General features: G+C 40.9%; 1 protein-coding gene across 28 annotated transcripts in view; it reads right to left on the bottom strand.

Annotated features, from left to right (window-relative positions):
- MAGI1 (membrane associated guanylate kinase, WW and PDZ domain containing 1) overlaps window positions 1-26,130 on the bottom strand; it is a 602,787-nt gene that overhangs the window by 230,970 nt on the left and 345,687 nt on the right. For all 28 annotated transcript variants that reach the window (XM_004581596.2, XM_058679198.1, XM_058679199.1 and 25 more), the window contains exon 2: window positions 9,160-9,276. In XM_004581596.2, coding sequence (XP_004581653.2) covers window positions 9,160-9,276 — 117 coding nt within the window. The remainder of the gene's footprint in view (window positions 1-9,159; window positions 9,277-26,130) is intronic.

The following is a 26,130-nucleotide window of genomic DNA, read 5'->3' as shown; positions in this document are numbered from 1 at the left end:
CTGTGTCTATTTTTCTCTCTCCCTTTTAAACAAACACACAAAAAATTTACAGGAAGATAAACGGGCATGGAAGAATAAAGAAAACTTCCCAGGCAGCAGGTCTAAACAGAGGACAGGTACAATATCATTTTCTCTGTGGGAGTCTTGTACCTCTCATGAACAGCAATAAAGATCATGAGAAAATGGACTTCTAGGGAATACACGCTACACCCGCACTCCAACAGAATAGGTAGCTGGTAGAGGCAGGCTGCCAACCTCTCTAATTCCTCATACCTGAAGGTCCATTACACCTACCAGTTCTGGACTCAGCTTTCCCACCTACAGGGCCAGTAAGACACACAAAGGCAGAGAGTGGGTCCAACTGTGCAAAGCTGAACAGGCTCCAGAAGTGGCCTAAGTTGAATGCACAACCTTTCCATGAGTACTCATGTTGATTACAGATGCCATGTTGCTTCAGTGAGCCATGGCTACAGTACAAATGATGAATGAGGATGGGATGGATCTAGCAGTAAAGACTTAAATGTAATCCTCTAAGTCCACAACCTTGGATCATTTTAGGTCTTTTTTTTTTTTTTTTTTTTTTTGGCGGGGACAGAATGGATTTGATATCAATTCATATGACACAGACTCAATAAACACTTGCATTTTTATGATTAATTTTCAAGTTAAAACATATGATGTCGGGCCCGGCGGCATGGACTAGCGGCTAAAGTCCTTGCCTTGAATGCCCCAGGATCCCATATGGGCACCGGTTCTAATCCCGGAAGCTCCACTTCCCATCCAGCTCCCTGCTTGTGGTCTGGGAAAGCAGTCGAGGATGGCCCAATGCATTGGGACCCTGCACCCGCGTGGGAGACCTGGAAGAGGTTCCAGGTTCCCGGCTTTGGATTGGCGCAGCACCGGCCATTGCGGCTCACTTGGGGAGTGAATCATTGGACGGAAGATCTTCCTCTCTGTCTCTTCTCCTCTCTGTATATCTGACTTTGCAATAAAAAAATAAAATAAATCTAAAAACAAACAAACAAAAACACATGGTGTCATATGAGCTCCTTAGCTTCTCTGAATTCCTTCTGCCTCATCTTTGACAACTGCAATTCCTGCCTCTAATACCACGGGTGGCACTAAGATGACACTGTATATTGCTCAGGGTCTTCGCCGACACAGTGCAAATAACCACGGCTGCGGGTCTACTATAGAATTCAGAATTTGATGCAATATTTTGAAACTTTCAAAAAGGATCAGTCTAAATAACTTCTGAGGAGAAGGACTGGTAACATACATGAGATAGGAAGAAGAAATAAAAAAGTAAATAAGACAGCAGAGTATCAGAAGTGACTGGCACGGACTGAAATAAACAATGTCTGAGAACCAATGGCATGATACTCCACAGTTAACATGTCAGTTTTATTATTGATTAATGCTACAGTGAAGGCTATGGCTATAGATCTCAGTTAAAAATCTGACCCTAAAATAAATTTACACCCATTTCCAAGATCTTGAAACCGTGGTCTTCTGAAGACTTGCCTAAGTCAAGGTCACAGCATAGAGGACAGAGGATGCATGCTTTCCCAGAAGTAGCAGCGCTTCAGGACAAAGTTTAAGTGTATTTTGGCTTCAGGGTGCTTCAATATCTCTGATGCAAGAAAGTCCAGAATCACAAAGAATCTTCCTGCTTCCCTCATGGACCTTCTTTGATCAATTGAGTCACCAGGTTCCAGACTCTAAAGTTAAATGACACTTCATCAAAATTCTCTTCCAATCCTCTTCCAGTCTAGCACCTAACTCCTAACCTGGGAACACTGTATTAAGTCCTATCTCATGTTGTACACATCAACATAGTAAGAAATGGAGGAGGAAAAATACAGACCATCTTGTATTAAACCTGGTGTCTATGTTAAGAAAGATACAGGGGCCAGAACTGTGGTGTAACAGAAAAAGTCACCAATTACAAAGCCGGAATCCCACATGGATACCAGTTCAAGAGCTGGCTGCTCTACTTCTGATCCAGCTTCCTGCTGGTGTTCTGGGAAAACTGTAGAGGATGGCCCAAGTACCTGAGCAAGTATCCACCTGGCCCAAGTATCCACATGGCTGACCTAGATGAAACTCTTGGTTCTAGCTTTGGTCTTGTCTAGCCCTGGCTATTGCTGTCACTTGGGGGAATGAGACAGTAAATGGAAGATATTCTCTCTCTCTTCATAGATAGATAGATAGATAGATAGATAGATAGATAGATAGAGCTTTCAAATAAATGAAATAAATCTTTGAAAAAAAGATGGATGCTGTAAGCATCATAAAAATATGTAAACAAAAAACTACAAAAGTCCATTGCTACCTACAATCTACTTTGTTGACAGGAGATCCCATCAGAACGGGTATTTTGAGCACTGCTATTTTAAGTCACTTGTGGACACATGAGGGGACTCCAAGACATTCACAGAAAATGGACATCAAACTTATTTAATTCTCAATGGACCCCCAGAAGTCTCTGCATACACGTGGTATGGAGGAGGAGATTCACAAAAGAGTAGATACCATTCACTTCCTTGATTTAATTCTTTGCTTCTTTTTAGAAGCCCAGTAGGAAACCAACATGCATCAAGAACGTTTTATTGGAGAAGGGTGAAAGAGCCAGGCCTAAGGAGCAAGAGGGTGGGTCAATTGGTGGGAAGTATCCCCAGCCCAGAGACCAGCCAGGGCAGATATCTAAGTGATGAGTGCAAAAGAACTGAAAGAGACAAGTATTGATTGTACTAGATGCAAAAAACTATCTGTGGTTACACAGAAAAGAGGCAGAATTTAAAAGTCAAATGGGTTTGTGTTTATTTCTTTACAAGTCTGTGAGACCTGGATGGCAGAATAAAGGGAAGACAGAGAAGACAGATAGAGAATGACTATTGCAGAGTACCCAGCACACAGTTGCAGTCCAAAAACCTGTAGAGACACTGCCATGGTCACTCACAAGCCTGCTTTGTAAAGCAATCCTTTAATTTCGGCCCTTACTTTGGCTAGAAGACAATGACATTAACAGCCATGATAACGTTCCCTGTAACCCTTATCTGATCCATGCTATGGTGACTTAAGAATTTTCTAGTTCGTGATACAGGTCTGGAAGCACCCACTAAGTGTAACACACAACCTGAACATAGGAACACACAGTCCAGTAAACTCATCTTCCTGCAGCCAGTTCTATGGCCTGGTCAATGGTTAATAAATTGGTCTGGCTTGTATCTATTGCTTACTCAAAACCACTGTACAGAAGGTTGATTTCAGACAGGCTGGAGCAGAAACAATTGCACATAAGACAAAACAAGAGGTTCAAATAGTATAAAAAATAATATATGATCCTGAGGAAAATAATAAATGTTACCAAATGCTATGATGCACCTCTATAAATACAACCTGGGTTCATTTATGTTTACCACACCACATTTGACTTGTGGTTCAAATGCATGTCATCATCTTACAAACTCCCTTCAACTCTTGGACAGGTCTTGCACCAGGGAGAGGCCCGATCCACAAAGTGTTCAGCTATAGAACAAACCCAATTCATCCCTTCCTCTTCCACATGGCCTTTGCTTGCCATGTGGAAAGATGAGTTTTTCAGAGTTGAACCCCTTGAGAAGTGACGAGGAATGAGAGTGGCATTGCAGAGCATTCCAGAAGAGCCGCACTGCTGCCTGAGTTGTAGCTGGCTTTGACAGCAGCAGTATACCAAACGACATGCCCTGTCAGGTAACACATTCATCTTCACAGGAAGAGCAGCCATTCCAGAGCAGGAGTTTCAGATGTTGTCACATCAGCTCGGACACGAAGTCATAACACAGAAAGGCCATCAGTGCGGGGGGAGCAGCCACATCTTAGAGTGCAATTAGGAGGCGCAGGCATTGGGCATTGGGTATGGCATCTCCGATCCACAGAAGCCTTGACTTTCTCCCTCCGGCCTTGGATTACTGGCTACATAATTAGAACAGTTTCATCGGTTATCTATGACCCTGCTCTGGGCTCATGACTTGTATTCTGAAAGCCTCACTGTAAAAGCAGCTCTGCCATTTCTCAGAAATGCTAAGGAACAAGTGGGGGAAAAAATACAACAAATGTAGAACATGGGCTTACATTTTTGGCCTTTGGTCCAGGCAGTTAGGTTTGGATTAGTCACTAAGGCAGATCCAGTGCTTGATTCCAGAAAGTTAGAGTTAGCAGAACACAGACACACAATGGGTGCTATAACCTGGCACCATGTGCACCATGAAGTGAGTTGGGGAAAGTGGGCACAGTGACAAGGGCTGTGAAAACAGCCTGTGGAGGCCGTGGAGGATTTTCTGCAATGCTCAGACTAAAATTTAAACGAAGACTAAGAAACAATCAAATAGAAAGGCGAGAAACTAGAATGGACATTTGGCCCAGCGCCAAGTTGCTGCTTTGGGATGCCATCTCTACTGGGCCTGGGTTCAAGTTTTGCCTCTACATCCAATTCCAGCTTCCTACAAAAGGGCATACTGGGAGGCAGCAAGTGATGGATCGAGTGACTGGGTCTTTGCCACTTATGTGAAAAACCCACCATCAGCTGCTGCAGGCATTTGGCAAATAAACCAGTGATTAATGAAGGACTACACTATTCTTATAATAGAGAGGGAAACAGGGTGGAGTCGGGGAGGAGAACATGGAAGGGAAAAAAATCCCTGAGCCTAAGGAACTGTATCATGAAAAATAAAATCATAAAGTAAATGTACTGAAAATCAGTGGCTGAAAGACTTCTCTTTCTCCACCCAATTCTTTCAAATAAATATATAAAAATAAAAAGGAAAAGGGAAAAACAACCAGAAGACAATAACATGTTGCAGTTACAGGTAGACATGTCCTCTCCGAGACAGAGTATGTTTCAATGTGGAAGCGCTGAAGGGAGGGAGAAGAGCATGGGAACAGACCCGGGGTGACAGAGACAAACAGTTTCCAGAAGGTTCTTGGAAGCAAGTACAGTGGGCATCTTTCATGTACTTCAGTTCCTCTTGCTTAACAGTAACTCACAGGTCCACCTAGGCAAGTGCTAATCGGCAATTATACAAACCTACATACCCCAAGAAAAGCAAATCATGATTTATAAAAATCAAAAATTATTAATAACTATTAATATTCTACTAATCATACCTGTGATTTTCTTGGAAATCTGAAAGACCATCCATTATGTTTAGGGGACAGTACCTTACAATTCCTCTGCTTTTCTTCCGTTCAAAGGTTTTTTTCTATATCACTCAAACCAGGATACTATTAGTTATATCCAGGTTGAGAGTCAGACCTGGTTTAACCTCACCCGTGCTAGCTCTGATGCCTGCCTCCTTTAAGGGGACCCACCTTCTATGGTTTGTGTGCTGATCTGGTGAGAGAATGGCTAAGAAAATACTTTCATTGTCATTCTATCAAAGAGTAAGAAGTTACGTGAAGTTTGGAAGTTACTTTTGTGTGAATTGTCATGTAACTAGCAAAGCATCCCCAGACCAAAGCATCCCCAGACCTCCTATTAGCACTTCTGACTCATTCTGCATCTGCTTCTGCTTTCTCTTATTTTTTTTTCCATTGGGTGGTGCTGGTTTTCAACAGTAAATATAATTAAAGTTCAACTAAAATGTCTTTTTTTCATATTACAGAAGCACTACAAATTTGTGAATAAAGGAAAAATAAAAAGGCAAGTGGAGATACTAACTGTAGCAAAAATAGCACTGGAGTTATGTGGTATCTGAGTTATACGTGCGAGTTATATGGTATGTGAGCTTTATTTCCATAAAGCCGTGAAAACTTTGAAAAACAAAAATAGCATTGGGAAATGAGTAATACAGTATTTAGGATTCAAATAATTTTGAGGAAGTTAAATTTTATTCCTTTATCATTTTAACTGTAAAACAGGGGTGCTAGTACCTATGTGGTCATTACCAAAAAAATCAGGATAAAACTGAATCCTCAAAGTTCGAGTTCATTAAGAAACATGCAAGCCTTACACTACATTACAATGACACTAAAAAGAACTGCAAAATAAGGGAGCTTTCTGTGTTTATTGTTAATGGCCCATGAGCCTACTAAAATGTCTAGGCAATGAAGGCTGCCCCACTCTGAAGCACCTGTTCATGAAGTCATGCCTTCTCAAAATACTGAAGTCACTGCAACAGCAGCAGCAAGAAGCCCTGGAAACAAACATGAGCTTGCTCCCCCAAGACACAGTGGCAACAAAATCTGGAGGATCTATTCTCCAAATCTTGGGCTTTTGAGTCCATTAGCACAGGTGTTGTTAGAGGGTTCTGCTTTATGAGTCACATGAGCCAAAAAACCAAAATAAACACAAATGAGGCTAGAGTAACCCAAGCCTGAAACCGAATCCTAAGTCACTTCTGGTCTTCCCATGTTCAAAGGCAGGCATTCTGCCCTAGACTCAGAAACAGACCTCCTTTCCATTTTATGAAGGAAATGTAAAATGAATTGGTGCTTGCTTTCTCTCAGTAGAACACCATTCCCACTTCCCAAATTTGTGATTTACTGGTTTTGGAGAAATAACACATCAATATCAAGAGTTTTACACAAGCAAACACAAACATAATTTTTCTACCAACCAAAGTCGTTTTTGCCCCAATTCCTACAGAGTAGTAAGCTTAAAATCAAGCCATTTAGCTCACAGTCAGGTCCAATAAATCAGCGGGAAAAAAAATAAATGGGAAAACATGCCCACAGGTAACCATGGTAACACCACAGATGCATCAAGAAAGGGTGTGCTCATTTGCTTCATTCCCATTTCTTAAATTGGAATCTGAGTAGGGGAAAAATTACAGAGAACAATCATGATTCTACAATTACTGAATTCTGCGAAATTGTCGTCAACGTGCTATACTACACCAGAGGCAGGTATGCCGCATCTATAGAAACAGTCTTGGGTGGCTTGAGTCAAAAAGATTAGGATCTGCTATTTATTGGTCATTCCATCTCCTAGAAACTCTGCCTCCTGATCTGTAATATGGGCATAAAAGACCCTCAAGAACAAAGGGTTATGGTAACAGTAAAACTTGACATCGTGGCAAGAGAGTTGATGGACATGAGACCCCAAGACCTAGTTACCTGTACCCTTGTTTTTACTAGCTTACCTATGTGCTTCAGTTTCTTTTCCTTTTTTTTAACAATATTCTATCTATTTGAAAGGCACCATGACAGAAAGTGGGAGTTAAAGAGAGAGCTTCCAACTTTTGATGCCCTCCCTAAATGACCAGCACCACCTGTACTGGGCCAGGCCAAAGCCAGGAGCCAGGAACTCCACTGTATGTGGTAGGTATTCAATAACTTGAGCCACCTTCTGCTTCTTCCCAAGGTACAGGAGCCGGGAGGTGGGGCAGAAGCAGAACACCCAGAGCTCAACCTGGTTTTACTGTGAAAAACTGCCATCACAAGCAGCCTCAGTTTCCTGGTGTGTAAGCACAAAATGATAATCCAGGCCTCATCAACTTGATTGTCATTACTAATTCAAAATCCTGGGGACTATTCAGAGGATATTATTAGGACTATAGCTTTCAATGCAAATGCTAAAAGGCTACAGGAACAGAGAGCTTGGACTTGCTTTGTGTCATAGCAGATAGGGCCATCATGGGCATCAGGTTCAAGCTAATCCACTCTGATCCAGCTCCCTGCAAATGTGCCTGGAAGGCGGCAGAAGATAGCTCAAGTTCCTGGGTACCTTTACCCACATGGGAGACCTGGAAGAACTTTCTGGCACCTAGCTTCACACCAGTCCAGATCTGGCCATTTGGGAGGTGAACCAGTGGATGGAAGATCTCTCTCTGCCTCTCTATCTTCCAACTGTGCCTTTCAAATAAATAAATCTTAAAAAACAAAAATGAACTGAGGGCCACAGCTTCACCTTTCCACAACCACATCTCTTTCCAGTGCAGCCCTGCCTCGCCGTGGACAGGGCAACACTGAGACCCTGTCCATGTCACGTGCAGGAAACTTCTCTCAGAACCTAATTTTAATTAACAAACAAAATGGAGGCCAAGAGGCTGTTCTAGAACCTGTTTTCTCAAGACATCAGCCTAGACTTGACAACCTAAGTCCTCATAAGCCCCTGCAATGTCTGATTAGTTGTGCTTTTCAGTTTATAACTTTCAAGGCCATATCAGTTCTCTAAAATATTATTCACAAAAATTGTTCTAAAAAAGGAAAACATTTATAACAAACAAGTAAATCACAGCTACAAACAGGGTACCTTAAACATGAAGGTTCTCTTTTCCAAGCCTTGTTTTAAAAAATGCTATTTTCAAGCATAATACTTCAATTTTTGAAAGACAAGGCGATACAGAAGAAAAAATTTCAAGCAATAGGAGGAACATACTTGTCCCTTGCCCACATGTCTTCCCTGCATCCACCCCTTACGGTCAGCTGTGCAGGACCCACCATGTGACAGGCACAGCAGCACTTCGACACTACTGAGTGCCCCTTTATCTAAACCTACACACACCAAATGATCTCCTTCCTTCCCTTCAGACATATACACGATTTTCTGAGTTCCTGGGTTCTCTGTCCTGCTCTCTTAGATTGGATCTAATCTAACAGTCTTGAGGATCTGGGAATGTTTTTAATCTGTGGAAACTATTCCTGCAAAAAAGCTGATTCCAGATATCCCAAATGATGCAACTAATAGTGTTGGTAGAAAGGACAGGAAGTATGGGGAGAAAGGAAGAACTCCCTGAGGCGCCATTAGGGACCCACTGGCTTCCACTAAGGTCCCTCTCAAAACCTCTGGGCTGGTCCCTTCCATGAATGACAGTGAAGGTAAACATTTATGAAGGAAGCTTTCACCATGCCAATACACTCCTCATCTCATTTACCCTGCAGGACAGTTCTGTGATGCTAGAATTACCGGAATCTCCTTTCCACTCAGGTCAAAAGTGGGCTTTACAAAAAGGTAATGAGCCTATCCTTGCAAACTAGTAAGTGGCCAAGCGGGGTAGGCAGCCAGGCGTACCTAAAGTCGTGCTGTTGGTCCCTCTGTCTGGCATGATTCAATTAGTAAATCCACTAAGTGGACAAGCTGCCAAATGGTCCAGAACCAGGTATCAAGATATTCTTCTTTCCCTTGACTTTTAACACCCTCACCCAGCAGTGAGACACCAGGAACTGGCTACTTACAAGGCACAGCATGGCGGTAAAGGTTATCCCTTATGGTCTGCTGGAGTTCATGGTCTGGAGACCCTTTCTGGAATCGCTGATTGAGAAAATGTCGCAGATCCTTGTTCAGCCTTCCTCCTGCAGGAGAAAGTAAACATCAACAACAAGGCTGAAGACTGTTGTTCAGAGCAGCCTGAAAATTTTTAGAAAACCACAAAAAGGCAATTCTCCTTAGCCACCCTCAGTAACCAAAACAATGGGTGTGAGGTTTTTCTCTGCAGGGAAAAAGGTAAGAGTATAGTTAAGATGAAATGACAAGAGGACCGGGGTAGGAGACAGTGGCACAGGCAGTACAGGCAGCTTAACTACTGCCTGGGAGGCCAGCATCCCATATTGAAGTGCCAGTTCCTTGTAGCTATTGTACTTCTGATTCAGCTCTCTACTAATGTAAATGGAAAGCAGCAATGATGTTTCAGGTGCTTGAGTTCTAGTCACTTGTGTGGGAGGCAGGATGGAGTTCCAGGATCCTGGTTCTGATTGCACCTTCCTCTAGCTATTGTGAGCATTTGGGGACAAAAGATCTCTCTTTCAGTATCTTTGTCTCTGCCACTCAGAAAAGTAAACACATGAATCTATTTCTTTTTCTTTTCTTAAAGGATGAAATAGCATTAATTTTATTTTTTGCAGGGGCTTCTATCTTACAAAATACCAGAGTAATAACACAAAAAAAGAATTTTGTTAGGAGCAGAAGTGAGTCTGTAATGACCACCCTGCTGAAGAGGTCACAACCTTCTCAAGCTGAGGTTCCCATGTGGGAATGTTTGGGAAGTGCTGCTGGAACCACCTTGATGTAGTGTCAACCTACAGAGGTCATGGACACCAAGATGAGTACCCTGCACTACATGCCATCCGCATGTGCAGAGTAATGAGCTTCCTCCTTATCCCGTCTTTCCCCCGGTGTGGGATTGATGTATTACAGTCCAGTGCTGTATACCTTGGATGGCCATTCTCTTCATAGTTACTTCCCATGTGGAAGTGGTTCAGGGTTTTCTCCAGGGGAGGGAACAATCTGTCAGACTCTTCCCTAATAAAAGCCTTTACATTGCCTCTCTCTCAAGTGTGTCTGAGCATATCCAAACCTAACAAATTGAAACTAGGCCATTACACTAAAAATGAGCCATAGCAGCAGGCATTTAGCCTCACAGTTAAAACACCCACACGCCACGTAGGAGTGCTTAGGTTCAATTCCCGGATGTGGTTCCTGACTTCAAGTTCTTGCCAGAGAATATCCTTAGAGGCATTGGTGTCTGTCTCTCTGCCCCTCAAAGGATTTTCTTAGATGTTAAAAAGCAGGAGAGAGAGGGCAGATATTCAGACTGGCAGTTAAGACCCAGGCATTCCTTATTGAAGTCCTTGGATGTAACAGCCAGCTCCAAACCCTAACTAGCTGCATGCTGATGCAGACCCTGGGAGCAGCAGTGCTGGCACGAGTAATTAGGCCCCTGTAACCCACGCCAGAGAATTGAATTGAGTTGCCAGTTCCCAGCTTGGGCCGGCCCAGATGTGGGTGCTCCAGGCATGTGACATTTGGAAAGTGAACAAGTGATAGATCTTTCCCTCTTGTTCAATGAACATTTTTAAAAAATTAAATAACAAAAGGAGGTGGAATCAAGATGGCGGAATAGGGTAAGGACATGTTTAAACAGACGGAGAAATGTTAGTGTGAAGCAGAGAGGGCACATTCCAGGAAACAGTAGAGGACAAATAACAGCAGAGGGGTACCTGAGACTGACAGACACAGGAAGGCAGCAAACACAACTGTATTGGTGGTGTAGTGACTGATACCCCAGCGGCATACAGCAAACGGCAATCTGAACTCCACCGGTAGCCAGAACTACATCAGCAACAAGGTGGGAAGGGACTTTCAGTGGGAGCTCAGGAGGTGAACCCAGACAAAGAACTGCCTGTCCTGCTGGTCTTTTTGATTTGATCAGGAGCAGAGACAGAGTGGCAGATCCCAGACGGGCAATGCAGAACAGGGTGGATTTCACAACCCACGCTACTCCCTAGAGCCATCTTGGGTGCAATTTTGTTTAAGGAGGCAAGGGCTATGGACAGTACTAAGCATGCACTGAGCTGGGAGTGAACTCATTTCTGGCTCAGCAAACTGCAACAACATGGCATGCTTCAGCTGCCAACCAAGAAAGGTCTGGGTAGCCTTCCGACCTGACAGCCAGCAGATCAAGAACTCTAAAACATCATGTACCATTTTGTACAGTGTGAAAAACTTTAAGAATGCAGGGACTAGAGTGAGTTGTGCATACACTGAGCTCAGTGCACTGCAGTTCTCAGTGCACTGCACTGGTTCCACACAAAAATAATACCGACTATGGCATCATACGGGTCAAAATAGGTCCATGTGGCCCTCAGACCTAACAGCCAATAGGTCCTGGCAAGATCAGCACCACCAGCAACCTAGCTATATAGGACACCTGGTGTCTCCATAATCCTGGTACCTGCTCCAACCCAAAGCGGGAGAAAGGTTGCACAGACAATAGTGCAGCCTGAGCACAGTATCACAGGAGGTGGAGACTGGTGAGCCAGTCACATTACACCAACAAAGACTAGCAGAAACTATATCTCATGGATTTTGATTTTTTTTGTTAGTTTCATCTCTTCAAAACACTTCCTTCTGATTAAATTCTTCAATGACTCATGGATCATAGAGTAGCATCATTTTCTTCATGAAGGTTATTGATTTTCATTTCTTCAGTGACACATTAGTCATTCAGTAGCATGTTATTTAACTTCAGAGTGTTGTTAATTTGTTTTTTTTTCTGTTGTTGATTTTGTTTTGTGACTTTTCACTTAAGGAAATGCATAGTAACTGTGTAGTAGAGACTGTCATATCTAGCAGCATGTTATTTAACTTCATGGCATTGTAAATTTCTATTTTTTTCCTGTTGTTGATTTTGCATTGTGGCTTTTCATTTAAGGGGATGTATAGTAACTGTGTAATGGAGACTATCACATCCAGATGTGAGGATATAATGCAGTATGCATCTCTACTTCCAGACCAAAGATAGACTCCCAATGAAACTGTTTACTATGTCTTGACAATAGGATGCTGGACTCTCTGCCATTGTCCCTGCCTGCAATGATAGACATATGACTGTGTATGAAAAACTATACTTTAGTAATGATATAGGAGAACTCGGGGGGGGGGGGGAAGGCAATTGGGGAGGGGATAAAGGAAATCCCAGGAGCCTCTTGAACCGTATCGTAAAATGAAAATAATAATAATAAATTTAAAAAAGATTAAAAAAACAATCCAGTATGCATCTCTACTTCCAGACCAAAGATGGACTCCCAACGAAACTGTTTACTATGTCTTGACAATACGATGCTGGACTCTCTGCCATTGTCCATGCCCGCAAAGATGGACATATGACTGTGTATAAAAAAACTATACTATAGTAATGATATAGAGGAACTCAGTAAGGGGGAAGGGAATTGGGGAGGGGATAAGGGAAATCCCAGGGCCTATGTAACTATATCATAAGATGATAAAAATAAAAAGCAGTAAAATTTAAAAAATAATAAAAGGAGAGATCCTGTATTTAGTAGAAAGACTCATAAGAAATGTAAACAAAGGGGCCTAGCATGATAGGCTAATGGCTAAATCCTGGCCTTGCATCTAATGGGATCTCATGTGGGTCTTGGTTCGTATTCCAGCTGCTCCACTTCCCATCCAGCTCCTTGCCTGTGGCCTGGGAAAGCAGTTGACGACGGCCCCAAAGCCTTGGGACCCTGTTCCTGTGTGGGTGACCCGGAAGAAGCTCCTGGTCTCAGATTGCTTCAGATCAGCTCAGTTCCTGCCATTGAGGCTATTTGGGGAGTGAACCAGCAGACAGAAGATCTTTCTGTATCTCCTTCTCTATGTATATCTGCCTTAGCAATTAAAAAAATTATAAGCAGTTAGTTCTTTTATGGAAAGAGAGTAAATCAGGGAAATAGACTTCATTCCTCACTCTGTACATAAATAGACAGATATTACTATTCTGTATTGCTTTAAAAAAAACCTATTTAATTATTTACTAACAAAACAAAACTGCATACAGAGAAATTCCATCTGTTGGTTTACTGCTCAAATCCCACAACAGTCAAAGATAGACAGGGCAGTTTCTAGGAGCCTGGAACTCATATTAGATCTCCCATATGGCTAACAGGAACCTAAATAGTTGAGCCATCATCTGCAGTCTTGTAAAAAGCTGTGCATTAACAAGAATACTGGATTAGGAGTAGAGCTGGGATTCCAATCCAGGGACTCTGATACTGGCAGTAGAATCTTAACTGATGTGCCAAATATCTACCCCTGTGATGTTTTTGAAATCAGTGTTACTTAAGTCATAGTTTTCTCAGCAGGTTTATGGTTTTGTTTTTCAATTCTCTTTATTTAAACAAAGCAAAGCTAAAATATATAGAAAAAAAGGCTAATGATGCAGAAAATAATCGTAATTTTCAACTTTATAATCACAAGGAACAATCTAAAAAATCAACACAAAATTTATAAATCAGCATTCGCCCTTAATGACAGCATTCGCCCTTCAGTGACAGCTAAAAATAATAAAGCTAACATTTTTCTTCCATTTTTAGACAAAATAAAAATTGGGTAAGAACATTTTTGGCCTTAGAAAAACAATGCAGCAATCCAGTAACCACATGAGCCACAAATCTCATGTCTTTAGATGACAACTTCCCCAAGTTCAGAAAGAGTAAACCAGGAGAATAAGAGAAATGGTTTAAGAACATGGTCTTTCCTACCTAGAGCAGGAAACTACTGATCTTTATTTTAAAATCATATTTAAGACAAGATCTCCTATTACAGCTGCTCCTTTTGGAGTAGACTAATGAAACCAAGTCTGAATTATTTTATGTGAGTTGTATTATATCTGTCAAAAGAAGAACACACATTTGAGTTCATCTCAGTTCGTTCAATCAGTTACCAAGGATTCACTGAATGAAAAACACAAAAACCCACTTCTTCCACAACCTTCTCCTCTGATTTAGGATGCAAAGTTGGATCAGAGAGTTTACAAAGGGATATGTATGACTGCCCACTAAGCACATGACAAAAAAGTTGGATGCAATGTATCAGCAGAGAAACACAAATGAAAATTGTAAAGGAATCCCACTGAAAATCCCCTTCAATAACAGCAATAACAAGAGACTGGCAGTATTAACTGTAGGCAGGGTTGTATGGTGACAAGAATTATGAAACACTGTTAGCAAGCATATAACATGGTACATACATTTGGGAAAACAATTTGTAGGTATTTTATGAAGTCATAACTTCACCAGTCAGGTCTCCCAAACGAAAACAAGTCCACCAAAAATCCTGTCAAAGAATCTTCACTGCAGATTCATTCCAAATATTCCAAACCAGAAACAACCCAAATGCCCATCAAAAAGTTACAAACTGTAATATCTCAAACCACTAGGAGCTACCTAGCAATGGGAAAAGGGAACTACAGTTAATACCAACAAATCCAAATATTTAGAGATATCTTCGAAAAGTTCAGTGAAAAATGAATGTTACAAAAGAACTGTGCATAGATTTCAACAGGATTTTTGAACCAACATAAACTTGCCTTCTATTTTCCCACAAATGTTGAGTAAAATAAGATAGACACAAGAAAATACACTGTGTGATTCATTTACATATAAGTTTTAGACCATGCTAAAGTAGTTTACGATGATAGTTTACGATGATAGTTGCTACCTGGAGCTCAAGGTCAGCAAAGATCAATTACACAAGTGATAGGTGGCAAAAATATCTATGAGGGTTTGTGTTTACCACTAGTGCTCATTATAATATCCTGGCTGTCTATGTTTTTAATGTTTTCAAAGGGAGAGGATATAAAAGACTTTATGGAGGGGGACTACACTACTAGTATTCTTCGACGGTGGTACTGAAAACATGATTTTAAATATTGGTCTAGATGCATGGAAATATAGAATGAGGGTATTTCTGTATCTAAATTACACTGCAATAAAGGTATTTCTAGAGTTTAAGCATACGGAATAACTGAATAACTCTTTAAGTTGATCCCAGTTTCTCAGTAGAGAGTTGAACTTCAGACAAAATGTATGAAGCTGTAGTTCGGAGGATAGGACAAACAAACGGCCTGAATCCTGGCTTTGCTGATTCTCAGTTGGTGAGATGGGCACAGAGCTTACTCTTCTAACCTCACTTTTCTCACTGCAAAAATAGAACAATGATATAATAGAAGCTCAGTCACAAGACTTGTTGTGAATATTAAACGGGGTGACACATTCGGACAGCCCTTGGCAAAGTAAAAGCACTGGTTGAACGATGGAAAGCAAATTTACCACCATGTCAAGAGGACAACTGCTGAGGTGAATACTGAAAGAACTAAAATTAGTACAAACAACACTTTCTTTCTGTAAAAATGCCCATAAACCTAAGCCCTATTTTATAGGCTAAGGAATAGTTAGACATAAAATATAGGTCTAACAAAATCTGGATTAATAAATATTTCTACTGCTTCTGAAAGTGAAGAAATATTTATTCATAGTAAAATGGTGTGGACACATAGAGTCTGGCGAGAAAGCATTGTAGGTTTAATGCACTCAGGACATTGTGTTGGTGCTAAAGTTTAGAAAGTTAAATCAATTACAAATCAAAGACATTTAATGGTCATACCTGTAATTCCTAGGTTGAAGTGGAAAATATTCTCACAATTTGACTAAAACAATTCAGTGTTTACTTCAGCAAAATTCTCATTACCTACCATTTAGGGTTTAAATTTCTCTTAGGAAAACTTCTCTTGATAGTGAGAAGATACTGACAGGCCCAACACTATGGTATAGTGGTAAGCTGTCATTTGCAGGGTGGGCATCCCATAGAGAAGTTTCAATTCTCTCCCCAGCTGCTCCACTTCCAATCCAGCTTAAAGAGCTTAAGATGGCATGAGAACATGGCCAAAGCAATTAGTTCCTTAAGTTCCAAACAAGGAGACTCAGATGGAGATTCAGGCTTTGGGCATGAGCCTGGCCCAGTCCTAGCTGTTGCAGCTATATGGATAATAAAATTCCCAGAAGAGTGATTGGTCTCTCTTTCTTAGTCTTTCTACTAAATAATTAAAAAAAAAAAGGGGGGGGACTGACAGTTTTTATTCACAACAAGAGAAGCAAAAGATCTTTAGGATCTCCAAATGGACTCAGTCAAAAACAAAAACTGCAATGCAAAATCAGGGTACAGTATCTCATTATTGCATACATACATACATTCGTACACCTTAGGAATCATACAGGTAACTGCTGAGAAAAACCAGCAGTGTTCAGAGTGGAAAACATTGTCAAGACACTTGTGGGTAAAGCCAGCCTGGATTACGGATTACACAACTAAAACTCTTCTCTACTGTGGATATGCAAAAGTGCACGTTTAACCATGCTGCCAGTTAACATTTACTCTGTGACATTTGGATGTGAAAAGGCTCAACCTTCACATTCTATTAAGAATACTGTACTTTTTGGCATCTAATCTCAAATTAATTGCCAATTATTCAGGGACATGTCCACAAATCTTCTTCAAATTGTCAAGGGCAGTGAGCCAATGAAATCATAAACTGCAGGACACTGAATGTGTCACACCATCCTCAGTGACTTTAAAATTCAAGATTTGTTTTGTAAATGAAAAAGAACAGACAGGTCAGAAATATGTGGATTTTTTGTTCTAAGAAAACAGCTCAGAGTTTTTTGTAAGGCAAACTTAATTTTCAGCAGGGAAAATGGAGAGTAGTTTTTATTTGGACTTGTCATTCTTTCACATTTCTACACTTTATCTGTCTAAAGAACTTTAAAAAATTATGCAAATTCATATTTTGAAAAAACAAGGGAGCTTGCTTTTCAAAATATTTGGCAAAAAAACATACTGTTAATCTGATTTTCCACTAACATTTTAAAATTCCCAATTGTATATGAAACTCCGAAATTTTATGGTCTTTTTAAAAAAATTACTCTATTTTTATTTAAAGGCAGATATAAAGGAAGATAGAAAGGGAGAGCCAATCCAAAGTCAGGAGCTTCTCAGGTTTCCCAACGGGTACAGGGTTCCAAGGCTTTGGGCCATACTGTTTTCCCAGGGAGATGAATGGGTAGAGGAGCAGTTGAGATATGAACCAGAGCCCATATGGGATTCCAGTACCTGCAAGTACCTGCCTGTTGAGTCACATGACTGGCCCAAAATTTGATGCCTTTTAAATTTGCAATGATATCTCTCTCTGCTTTATTCATTTACTTTAGTGAGTAAAGTTAGTAGAGGTGACCAATATAAATTTGATTTCAAAAGATATATAATAATTCCACTTGAAAAGCATATCAAAACTTCAGCCTATCAGTTAAGATGCCTGTCTCCCATATCAGAGTACTTGGGCTTAATTCCCGATAACTGCTTTTGATTCCGGTTTCCATCTAATGTCAACCATGGTTGGCATCAGTTATGCCAGAAGTAACTGAGTCCCCTGCCAACCGCATGGGAGACCTGGGTTGAGCTCCTAGCTTCTAGTCTCAGCTCCAGCCATGGGCTATTGCAAGTATTTACAGGAAGGAGCCAGGGTTACACGTCTAGCTTTCACTCTGATTCTCAAATAGGTAATACACTTCCAAGAAAAATCCCCAAAGAACACGTATGAAGAGTCCAGAGGTTCAGAGCTTTTCCTGAAGCTTGGTCACAGGCAATTTCTGTTTGGCAGGATATTGAACTTCTGGCTCTCCGAAGGAAAGTATAAATGATATCATTTGGACCAGGAATTTAAACAAAGTTAGTCATTGTGATGAGTTTAGGGATACAAGTACTCCTCCCCAAATCAATTCCTCAGATGCCAGTTATGTCTGGCCCTAGAACAAGCTGCTATTAACTCTGTCTGCACAGCCCAACTTTGAAATGTTCTTCACTGTAGTATAGATAAAAATGGTACCTCAGTTTTATATTTGTACTTACTAGGGACACTGAGCAGTCTATCAGCTTCAGAAATGACTGTGTCTTTGTTTATGTAATGTGCCTTTTCATATTCTTTGTGTATTTTTCTAATCAATCTTTCTACGATTTTAGGATTTCTTTTGTACATATTCAGGATAGGATTCTTTCACCTATTATTTATGTTGCAAGTGGTGCTGATAATTATTGGAACATGAAATTATATCCCAATCCAATTTGCTCTGTATATCTTCAACATTTTCTCTCACCTGCTACATAGTTCTCTGCTAATGAGAAGCATTGTTTCAAGGTGATGGCTTATGAAAGAAACCTGTCTAGTCAGATTCCTGTCTCCAGGATATAGATCCTAAGCTGGGGGTGGGGATAGGACATCAGTCAGTAGATATAATCTTCATGGTCAAGATTCTCAGAGAGAACACCTTCAAGTCCTCTTAATTCATCTATTTTTAATCAGCTCCCCTAGCCATATCTTCAGAATATCCACATCTCGAAGGTTGCAGAATGGTGTTTCATTACAATTAGAATTGACACCTTCATGCATTGCACATTTCCAATATGAGGGAAACTTGCATACAGATATTAAAACTAATCACACTTCCAGGTGACTCTGCTTGAGCACGCAATTTCCACAAGGAATGATGATAGCGGTAGGAAAGACTCATTTATTAAAGGCAGCGCAAATGGCCTGCATGGCAGTACAGCCATTACAGCACATAAAAATCTCTGTCAGTTCAGCACTTCTGAAAGGTTTTCTTTTACACAAAAGTATAAATTGAAAACCAAATTAACTTGTTTTATAGCCACTCAAACTTACAATCCCAAATTCATCTAAGTGAGTGTGGTATGAAAAAGATGTTACCTATTTGTTTCTTTCAACTGCATTTTCTCTCTCTCTTTTTTTTTTTTTTTTTTACTATATAAGCAATGTCAATTTTCAAGGAGTTACTGTTTAATGGGAACAAAACTTCAGTTAAGGGTGATGAAAAACGTGTGAGGATGGATGGTGGCAACAGTTGCACAACAGTGTGAGACTTGTTCAGGACATGGAAGTGTACGCCTACAATGGTCAAAATGATACATTTTATGTTACATCTATTTCAACACACTTAAAAAGTCAAATTTATTAACTGAAAGCTTTGGGAGACAAAATAAAACAAGTAAAATCTCTTGGAACTTCATAAGCAGCTCCATTAGCATTTTTTATCATACGCCTAAGCCCCATGTACATATGCATACACATTGCCCACCGCCCCTCCCCCATTTCTCCCCCACATGTACACAAGCTTAAAATTCATTCATACATTTGGGGAGATTCCCTCATTCAGGAAATACTTATTAAGTGGCTTATCCAACTACTGTGTGGCCCTACCTGAAGGCACACAAGAGTCCAGGACCAGGAAGGGACCCATTTCTTTTAGAGAGGGTAGACAGGATGGTTTCTGGGCAGGGGCGTTTGGTAAGAGGAGATGTAAAGGAAGACAAGAAGCCAAGTCTGATCTGCAGTCAAATATTTCAGGTAGAAGGAACAACACAGCCTAAAAATTCAGTAGCAGAAGAGATGCTGGCATGCTGGAGAAACAGCAAGGAACTCAAGCAAAGGATGACCCGGGTGGAAGAGAAAGAGAGAGTTCTGTAACTTACATATTAGCATTGCTAAGCACAGGAGGAACGCACTGAAGGGAGAAAGTCAAGTAGGGGGAAGACATGGTCAACACTGTGGAGTTACGTCACAGCTGTGCAGGGGGTCAAGGATGGATGAAGGGGCCAGAAAGAAGTCAGAAGGACTGAGCAGACAATATCTGAAGTGGCCTGGATTTAGTGGCTAGGAAGAAAGCCAGACACAGACACATCATTCAAAGATGGAACTGAGGGTCTGGTGTTACAGCACAGCAAGGAAATGGGTACTGGTTCATGTCCTGGCTGCTACACTTTCAAACTAGCTCTCTGCAGTGGTCTGGGAAAAGCAGGGTGAAAAGATGCCAGTGCTTGGGTCACCACCACCCATGTGGGGGACCTGGCAGAGATGCCTGGCTGCTAGTTTCGGCGTGGCTCAGCACCAGCCACTGTGGCCATCTGGGGAATGAACCAGTGCTTGGCATATCTCTCACCTCTTTATTGTAGCCCTTTCAAATGAAAACACCAAAGTGACAGAGCTTGCTAATGTGACAGAGGAAAAACAACAAACGTTAGGAGTGAAGTAAAAACTGACTTCAATGTTTGTGCTTAGCTGATGATGAGTAAGTTTATAACAGAATACAAAGTTCTATCTGCGGTTAAAGATGAGATGTATAGGATCACATCATGTATGTGCATTTTTATGCATATTTTAAAAAGTAATTAATGAACATTTGCAGCATATTATTAGTGCTCAAAAATACAGTTTAAAGAGCTTCACAGAATTTTATCTTATCAACTCATCACCACCTATTTAGTAAGATTAGTAAGAACCTAGATTCTTACTAATTAGTCAGAATTAGTAAGAATATGGATTTTTTGCACTTGGATCATTCTTATACAAAATCTAACTGCACTTCTGATTATTTTCTCATAATACTTAAAGTGAAAATGCTGAGACAAAAAAAAGCACGAAAAGGTTTAAGAATCTCGGTATGCATTCCCTGTAAAAATTAATGAAAAGATAAATAAATAAGACTGTAATAGGTTCATTTAATCCTGCTTAATTTCAAATGACTCCAAAATAAGTTTGCACAGTCAAATAGGATCAGTTTCATGGTAGTAGACATTAGGACTGCTTTTGAGACTTTTTTTTTTAATTGAAAGAGCAAGAGTGAGAACAGTAGCACATGTCAGAGAGATCTTCCGTTGCCTAGCTCACCCCTCCTAAGGCTAGACCAAAGCCAGGAACTCAGGATTGCACCTGGGGCTCAGGGTGGGTAGCAGGGACCCAAGGACCGAGCCATCATTTGCTGCCTTCCCGGGAGTGCATGAGCAGCAGGCTGGCTTGGAGGCATTGACATGATTCAGTTCCAGGCAATCTGACACAGGATTTTGGCATCACACATGACAGCTTAATCTACTGTTTTACAATGCCTGTCCTCAGATTGCTTACCTTTAAAAAATATCTCGTAACAATGCCGAGGTGGAAAACCCTTGAATAGAAACATCTGCTGAAATTTCCTTGAAGGAAAATGATTAGATTGATGAGTAGGAACATTATTTCAAAGGTTCCCGACACATATTGACAAAATGCTTTTTGGAACGGTTACAACAGTATCTACTGAAGATTGCAAGAAATTCAACAACATTCATTTGACAACTACAGTGTCAAAAGAAAAATGATTTCTCCTTTTAAGTATGTGATTTTTAAATTTTCTGTTAATAATCGAACAGATGACAGCATTGTATCACAATCAGCACAGATTATCAACTATGTTTCTCTTGATTTGGGAAACTACTAGTTCCAATAATAAAATTAATTGGGAGAATGGGCTGTTGAGAAATATTGAGTGTATGCTATTTTTGTACTAATGTATTTAACTAAAAGACCAAAATCAAAACAAACCAATACTTTTAAAACACACACACACACACACACACACACACACACACACTGAAACCTCAGCTTTCCAATTTCCTCTGTAACAATTTTCCCATTGTTTCCTACCTTATAATATGAAAGCAGTGGTCAACCTGATTTTTCTATAGTGGGATAGCTTTATTGAAATAAGGACCTATGTACCAGCCTTGACAGCACATCATCAATGTCTAGCTTTTCCACTCTTTGGATCATTAAAGCAGCCTCTGACATTGTAAAAGTGAGGTTATTTTTTAGATAAAACTTTATTAACAGCATTAGGCAGTGGACTGAACCCATGGGCCAGCATTTGCTACCCTCTTGGTCCACTGTTGTTCATGCACTTCAGGAACGGGCAAGTCTCCTTAAACAATTCTTTGGCTGCAGCTGAATAACTCTTGGGGTGGAGGTACAGAATTGTTTGTAAAGCACAAGTAGGGAACCAGCAGCAAGAACAATACACAGAAACTTAAAATCTAAATTCTTGGAGCTCACTCCAGATTTGAAGAAACCAGAAACTCCAAGAGTGAAGCTTAACAACCTGCATTCTAACAGCCCTTCTGGATAATTCTATTATAGACCAACAACTGTGAACCAACAGTTTGAGCCACAGTGAAGTCCTCTAAGAAAATGTGGTGTAGCAGCGAAAGTCCTCACCTTGCACGTGCCAGGATCCCATATGGGGGACGAGTCTAATCCCAGCAATCACGCTGCCCATCTAGCCCCCAGCTTGTAGCCTGGGAACACAGTTCAGGATGGCCCAAAGCCTTGAGAAACTCTACCCATGTGGGAGACCCAGAAGAGGCTCTGGACTCCTGGCTTCAGATCACGCAGCCCCGGCCATTGTGGCCACTTGAGAAGTGAATCAACGGACGAAATATCTTCTTCACTATGTTTCCTCCTTTCTGTATATCTGACTTTCCAATAAAAATAAATAATTTTTTTAAATGTGGGAAGCTGGGATCCAAAAACAAGCCTATTTCTCCATTTCTCAGGATACCTTTCCATTAGTCAAAAAACTTGAGTATTGATTAGGCAGGCACAGTCATTCAGTGGGTTAAGCTGCCACTTGAGAAGTTCACATCTTAGGACAGAGAGCCAGTTCAAGCCCTGGTGACTCTGTTTCCAATCAAACTTCCTGCTACAGTACCTGGGAGGGTAGCAAATGATGACCCAAGTACATGAATCCCCATCACTCTGATGGAATTCTAGGTTCTCAGATTTGCCTTGGTCCAGTCTTGGCTGTTGCAGGCATCTGAGGAATGAAGCAGCAAATGGAAGACCTCTGTCTCTCTCTCACTTTACCTTGCAAATGAATAAGTAAATAAATCTATTTTTTAAAAAAAGTAAAGTAGTTTTTTTGTAACAGTTCTATCAGCCAGACACATGGCACCTCCATAGACACACACAGAGATTCAACACATTCCTCCAGCAGTACAAAACAGTCCTGTTTCTGTAAAACTTTAAAAACCATAATAAAAACATGGTGAGTCTGTGACGCACCATGGAGGATATGGGAGGGACTACACAGAAATGCAGATGAAGAAACTACTATTTATGTGTAACTCCCTACACAGATACAAAAATATTCTGCTAGCACTTCAATAAATCTGCTTTATCATTATTTCTCTTTTTTTTCTCCTAATACATCTTCTTTTTGTAACAAATTTCATGCCACAGCCAGAAGAAATTTGAAATAAGTAGGGCAAGAAAAGCAAGCTAAAGTTTAATTTCCACTGTCTCTACTTTCTCATTATTTACAATCTTTTGTGTTGCTTATGTTTATTCTAGTTAAACTCAGATAGTGTGAAAACATCAGTCAGGGAAAAAAAATAAAGAATCTACATTGAGAAGGCAGGAAGTCAATGCTAGCCTACTGGCAACGTGATATGGCTGATGAGGATGAGGTCTGGCGTTAATGCACAGCTGCACGTTTGCATCAACAGTCAAAGTCACAAATCTCCACATGTGGAGTCGGGCTGAAATGCAAAAAAAAAATGTGTTTGCATGTGACTGCTTTAAGAAGACATCACATTCTTGAAATGACACTATACCAGTATGTAATGGGACCTTCTGGAATTTCAGATGACAGTGAGCACTTTTTTATTTTTAAGATTTATTTTATTTTCATTGGAAAGGCAGATCAGATTTACGTAGAGATGGAGAGACAGAGGACCTCCACCTGCTGGTTCACACCCCCAAATGGCTGCAACAGCCAAAGCTGATCCGATCCATAGCCAGGAGTCAGGAGCTTCTTCCAGGTCTCCCATGTGGGTGCAGCGTCCCAAGGCTTTGGGTCATCCTCTACTGCTTTCCCAGGCCATAAACAGGGAGCCAGATGGGAAGTGGAACAGCTAGAACAAGAACCGGTGCCCATATGGAAACCTAGTGCTTACAAGGTGAAGATTTAGCATTGAACCATCGTGCCAGGCCCAACAGTGAATATTTCTGGAACACTTTCAAAACGCCATGTGTGGAGCTACTTAAGCACCTGATACTCCTTGCTACAACCCAGTAATGTCAGTTTGACTTTCAATACTGTTTCACAGAAGAATAAACTGAGGCTCAGGAACTATCTATCATGCAGCTAAATAAATGGCAGAGCTGGTACTCACAACCAGAGCCATATGTCTGTCCACACCCTTCTTTTTGTAATGTTTTTCATTTGAGAGCCAGAGTTTCAAGAAGAGGAGAGAAGATTCTTGCTCTGGTTCACTTTCCAAATGTCTACAACAGCCCGAGTTGGGCTGGTCCAAACCCCGGGCTAAAAAAGCAGGTGCTTCTTCTGGATCCTTCATGTGGGTACAGGAATACAAAGACTTTTGACATCTTCCACTGCTTTCTAGTCACATCAGCAGGGAGGTGGCTTAGAAGTGAAGCATCTGGAATCAACCAGCACTTGCATGGGATCCCAGCACCATATGCTGTGGTTTAGCATACTGCACCATGGAACTAGCCCTATATGCTAAATTGTAAAGAATTGTAAAGAAAGAGGGAAATAGAGATCATTCATCTTTTGGTTCATTTCTGAAATGGCCACAACAGCCAAAGCTAAATCAGAACACAGCCAGGGGTCTAGGACGCCAAGTGGCTGTCCCATGTGGGTGGCAGGGCACCTGAGTACTTGGACCATCTTCTGCTGTTTTCCAAGATGTAATAAAAGAGAGCTGGACAGGAAGTGGAGTAACTAGGATGCAAGCTAGTGCTCACGTGGGATGCTGTCTTTGCAAACAACATCTTAACTCTCTGCAACAGACCAAGAGGCCCATTCAGAAAAGTCCTTCAGGCAGGGTTTACAATAAAATGAAAATGACAACCCAGGAAGCACCAGCAAAGGCAACAAAAGCAACAAATACAGGGTATCATAAAAAGTTCCACCAAAAATGTACATTAGGAAAAATGTATGCATAGATTTCACTTTTTGTGGACCAGATTAAACTTGTTTTTAAATTTCATTTAAAGTAGTCTTGTATTCCTTTTATACTCAAGCTCTTGTACTCACAAAGGCTTTTTTTTTTAAAGCAATGCTGTCTCTGGAAAGTGGGAATTTGATGATAGCATCGATGTCCCAGCAGAGCATGCTTCTCTTTGTGGTAGGTGCCAAGAAGCCAGATTGTTTAAGTTCAGATCCAGGCTCCACATTCAGCAGAGGACCTTGGTCGAGCGACTTAGTCTCTCTGAGCCTCAGTTCCTAATCTGTCAATGGGGATAACGACAGTGTCTACTCAGAACTGCCATGAAGCCAGATGATATCATGTGCTAACACAATATTGAGGGATAGCAAATAATCTGAATTATTGCTCTTTTAAAAAAGAATAATGATCTGTGTAAGCTAGCTTGTATCTCCCTCTCTCTTTCTCCCTCTCTCTCTCTATTTTTCTCACATTTATAGCTCAGCTGGAGAAATGATGAATATGCATGAAAGTCTGATGATGTTACTAAATGAATGCTGATACGTGGCAATTGCATCATGGCTTCTGAGAAAACATAATCTATTAGCGGTGATGCTTACTTACTGAGAAATGAAGCATCACAATATCCATAGCCTACATTCAGCTAATTTAGAAAAATGGAACCATGAGGAAACTCTTTAAAAACACATGGAGGATATGGCAGATGATAGGAACCTGCAGAGGATACCCAGAAAACAACAGAGGATGGAGGACAGAACAAATCATTCAACTACCCCAGCCATGTGTTGGCTGTGAAAATCTGGGCAAACAGAGACTCTAAAGTGAACTATGTCAGCCAGTGGATTCTGGAGACATTTCATCGTGATTGGAATGGCGAGATTGGCAGCAATTCAGAACTGTTGAACTATTGAAACCACTAGAGCAGGACCCTCGGAGCATGCCCCACATCGGGGACCTTGGAATGGGTGGGAGGCTGGGTGGGGTTTCTCTCTTTTTCTTTCCCCTTACCCCAGATACATAAA

Source organism: Ochotona princeps, chromosome 21, assembly GCF_030435755.1.
Source record: "Ochotona princeps isolate mOchPri1 chromosome 21, mOchPri1.hap1, whole genome shotgun sequence".
Lineage (NCBI taxonomy): Eukaryota > Metazoa > Chordata > Mammalia > Lagomorpha > Ochotonidae > Ochotona > Ochotona princeps.
The sequence above is the reverse complement of the archived record's forward strand: the minus strand, read 5'-3'. Positions and strand labels throughout refer to the sequence as shown.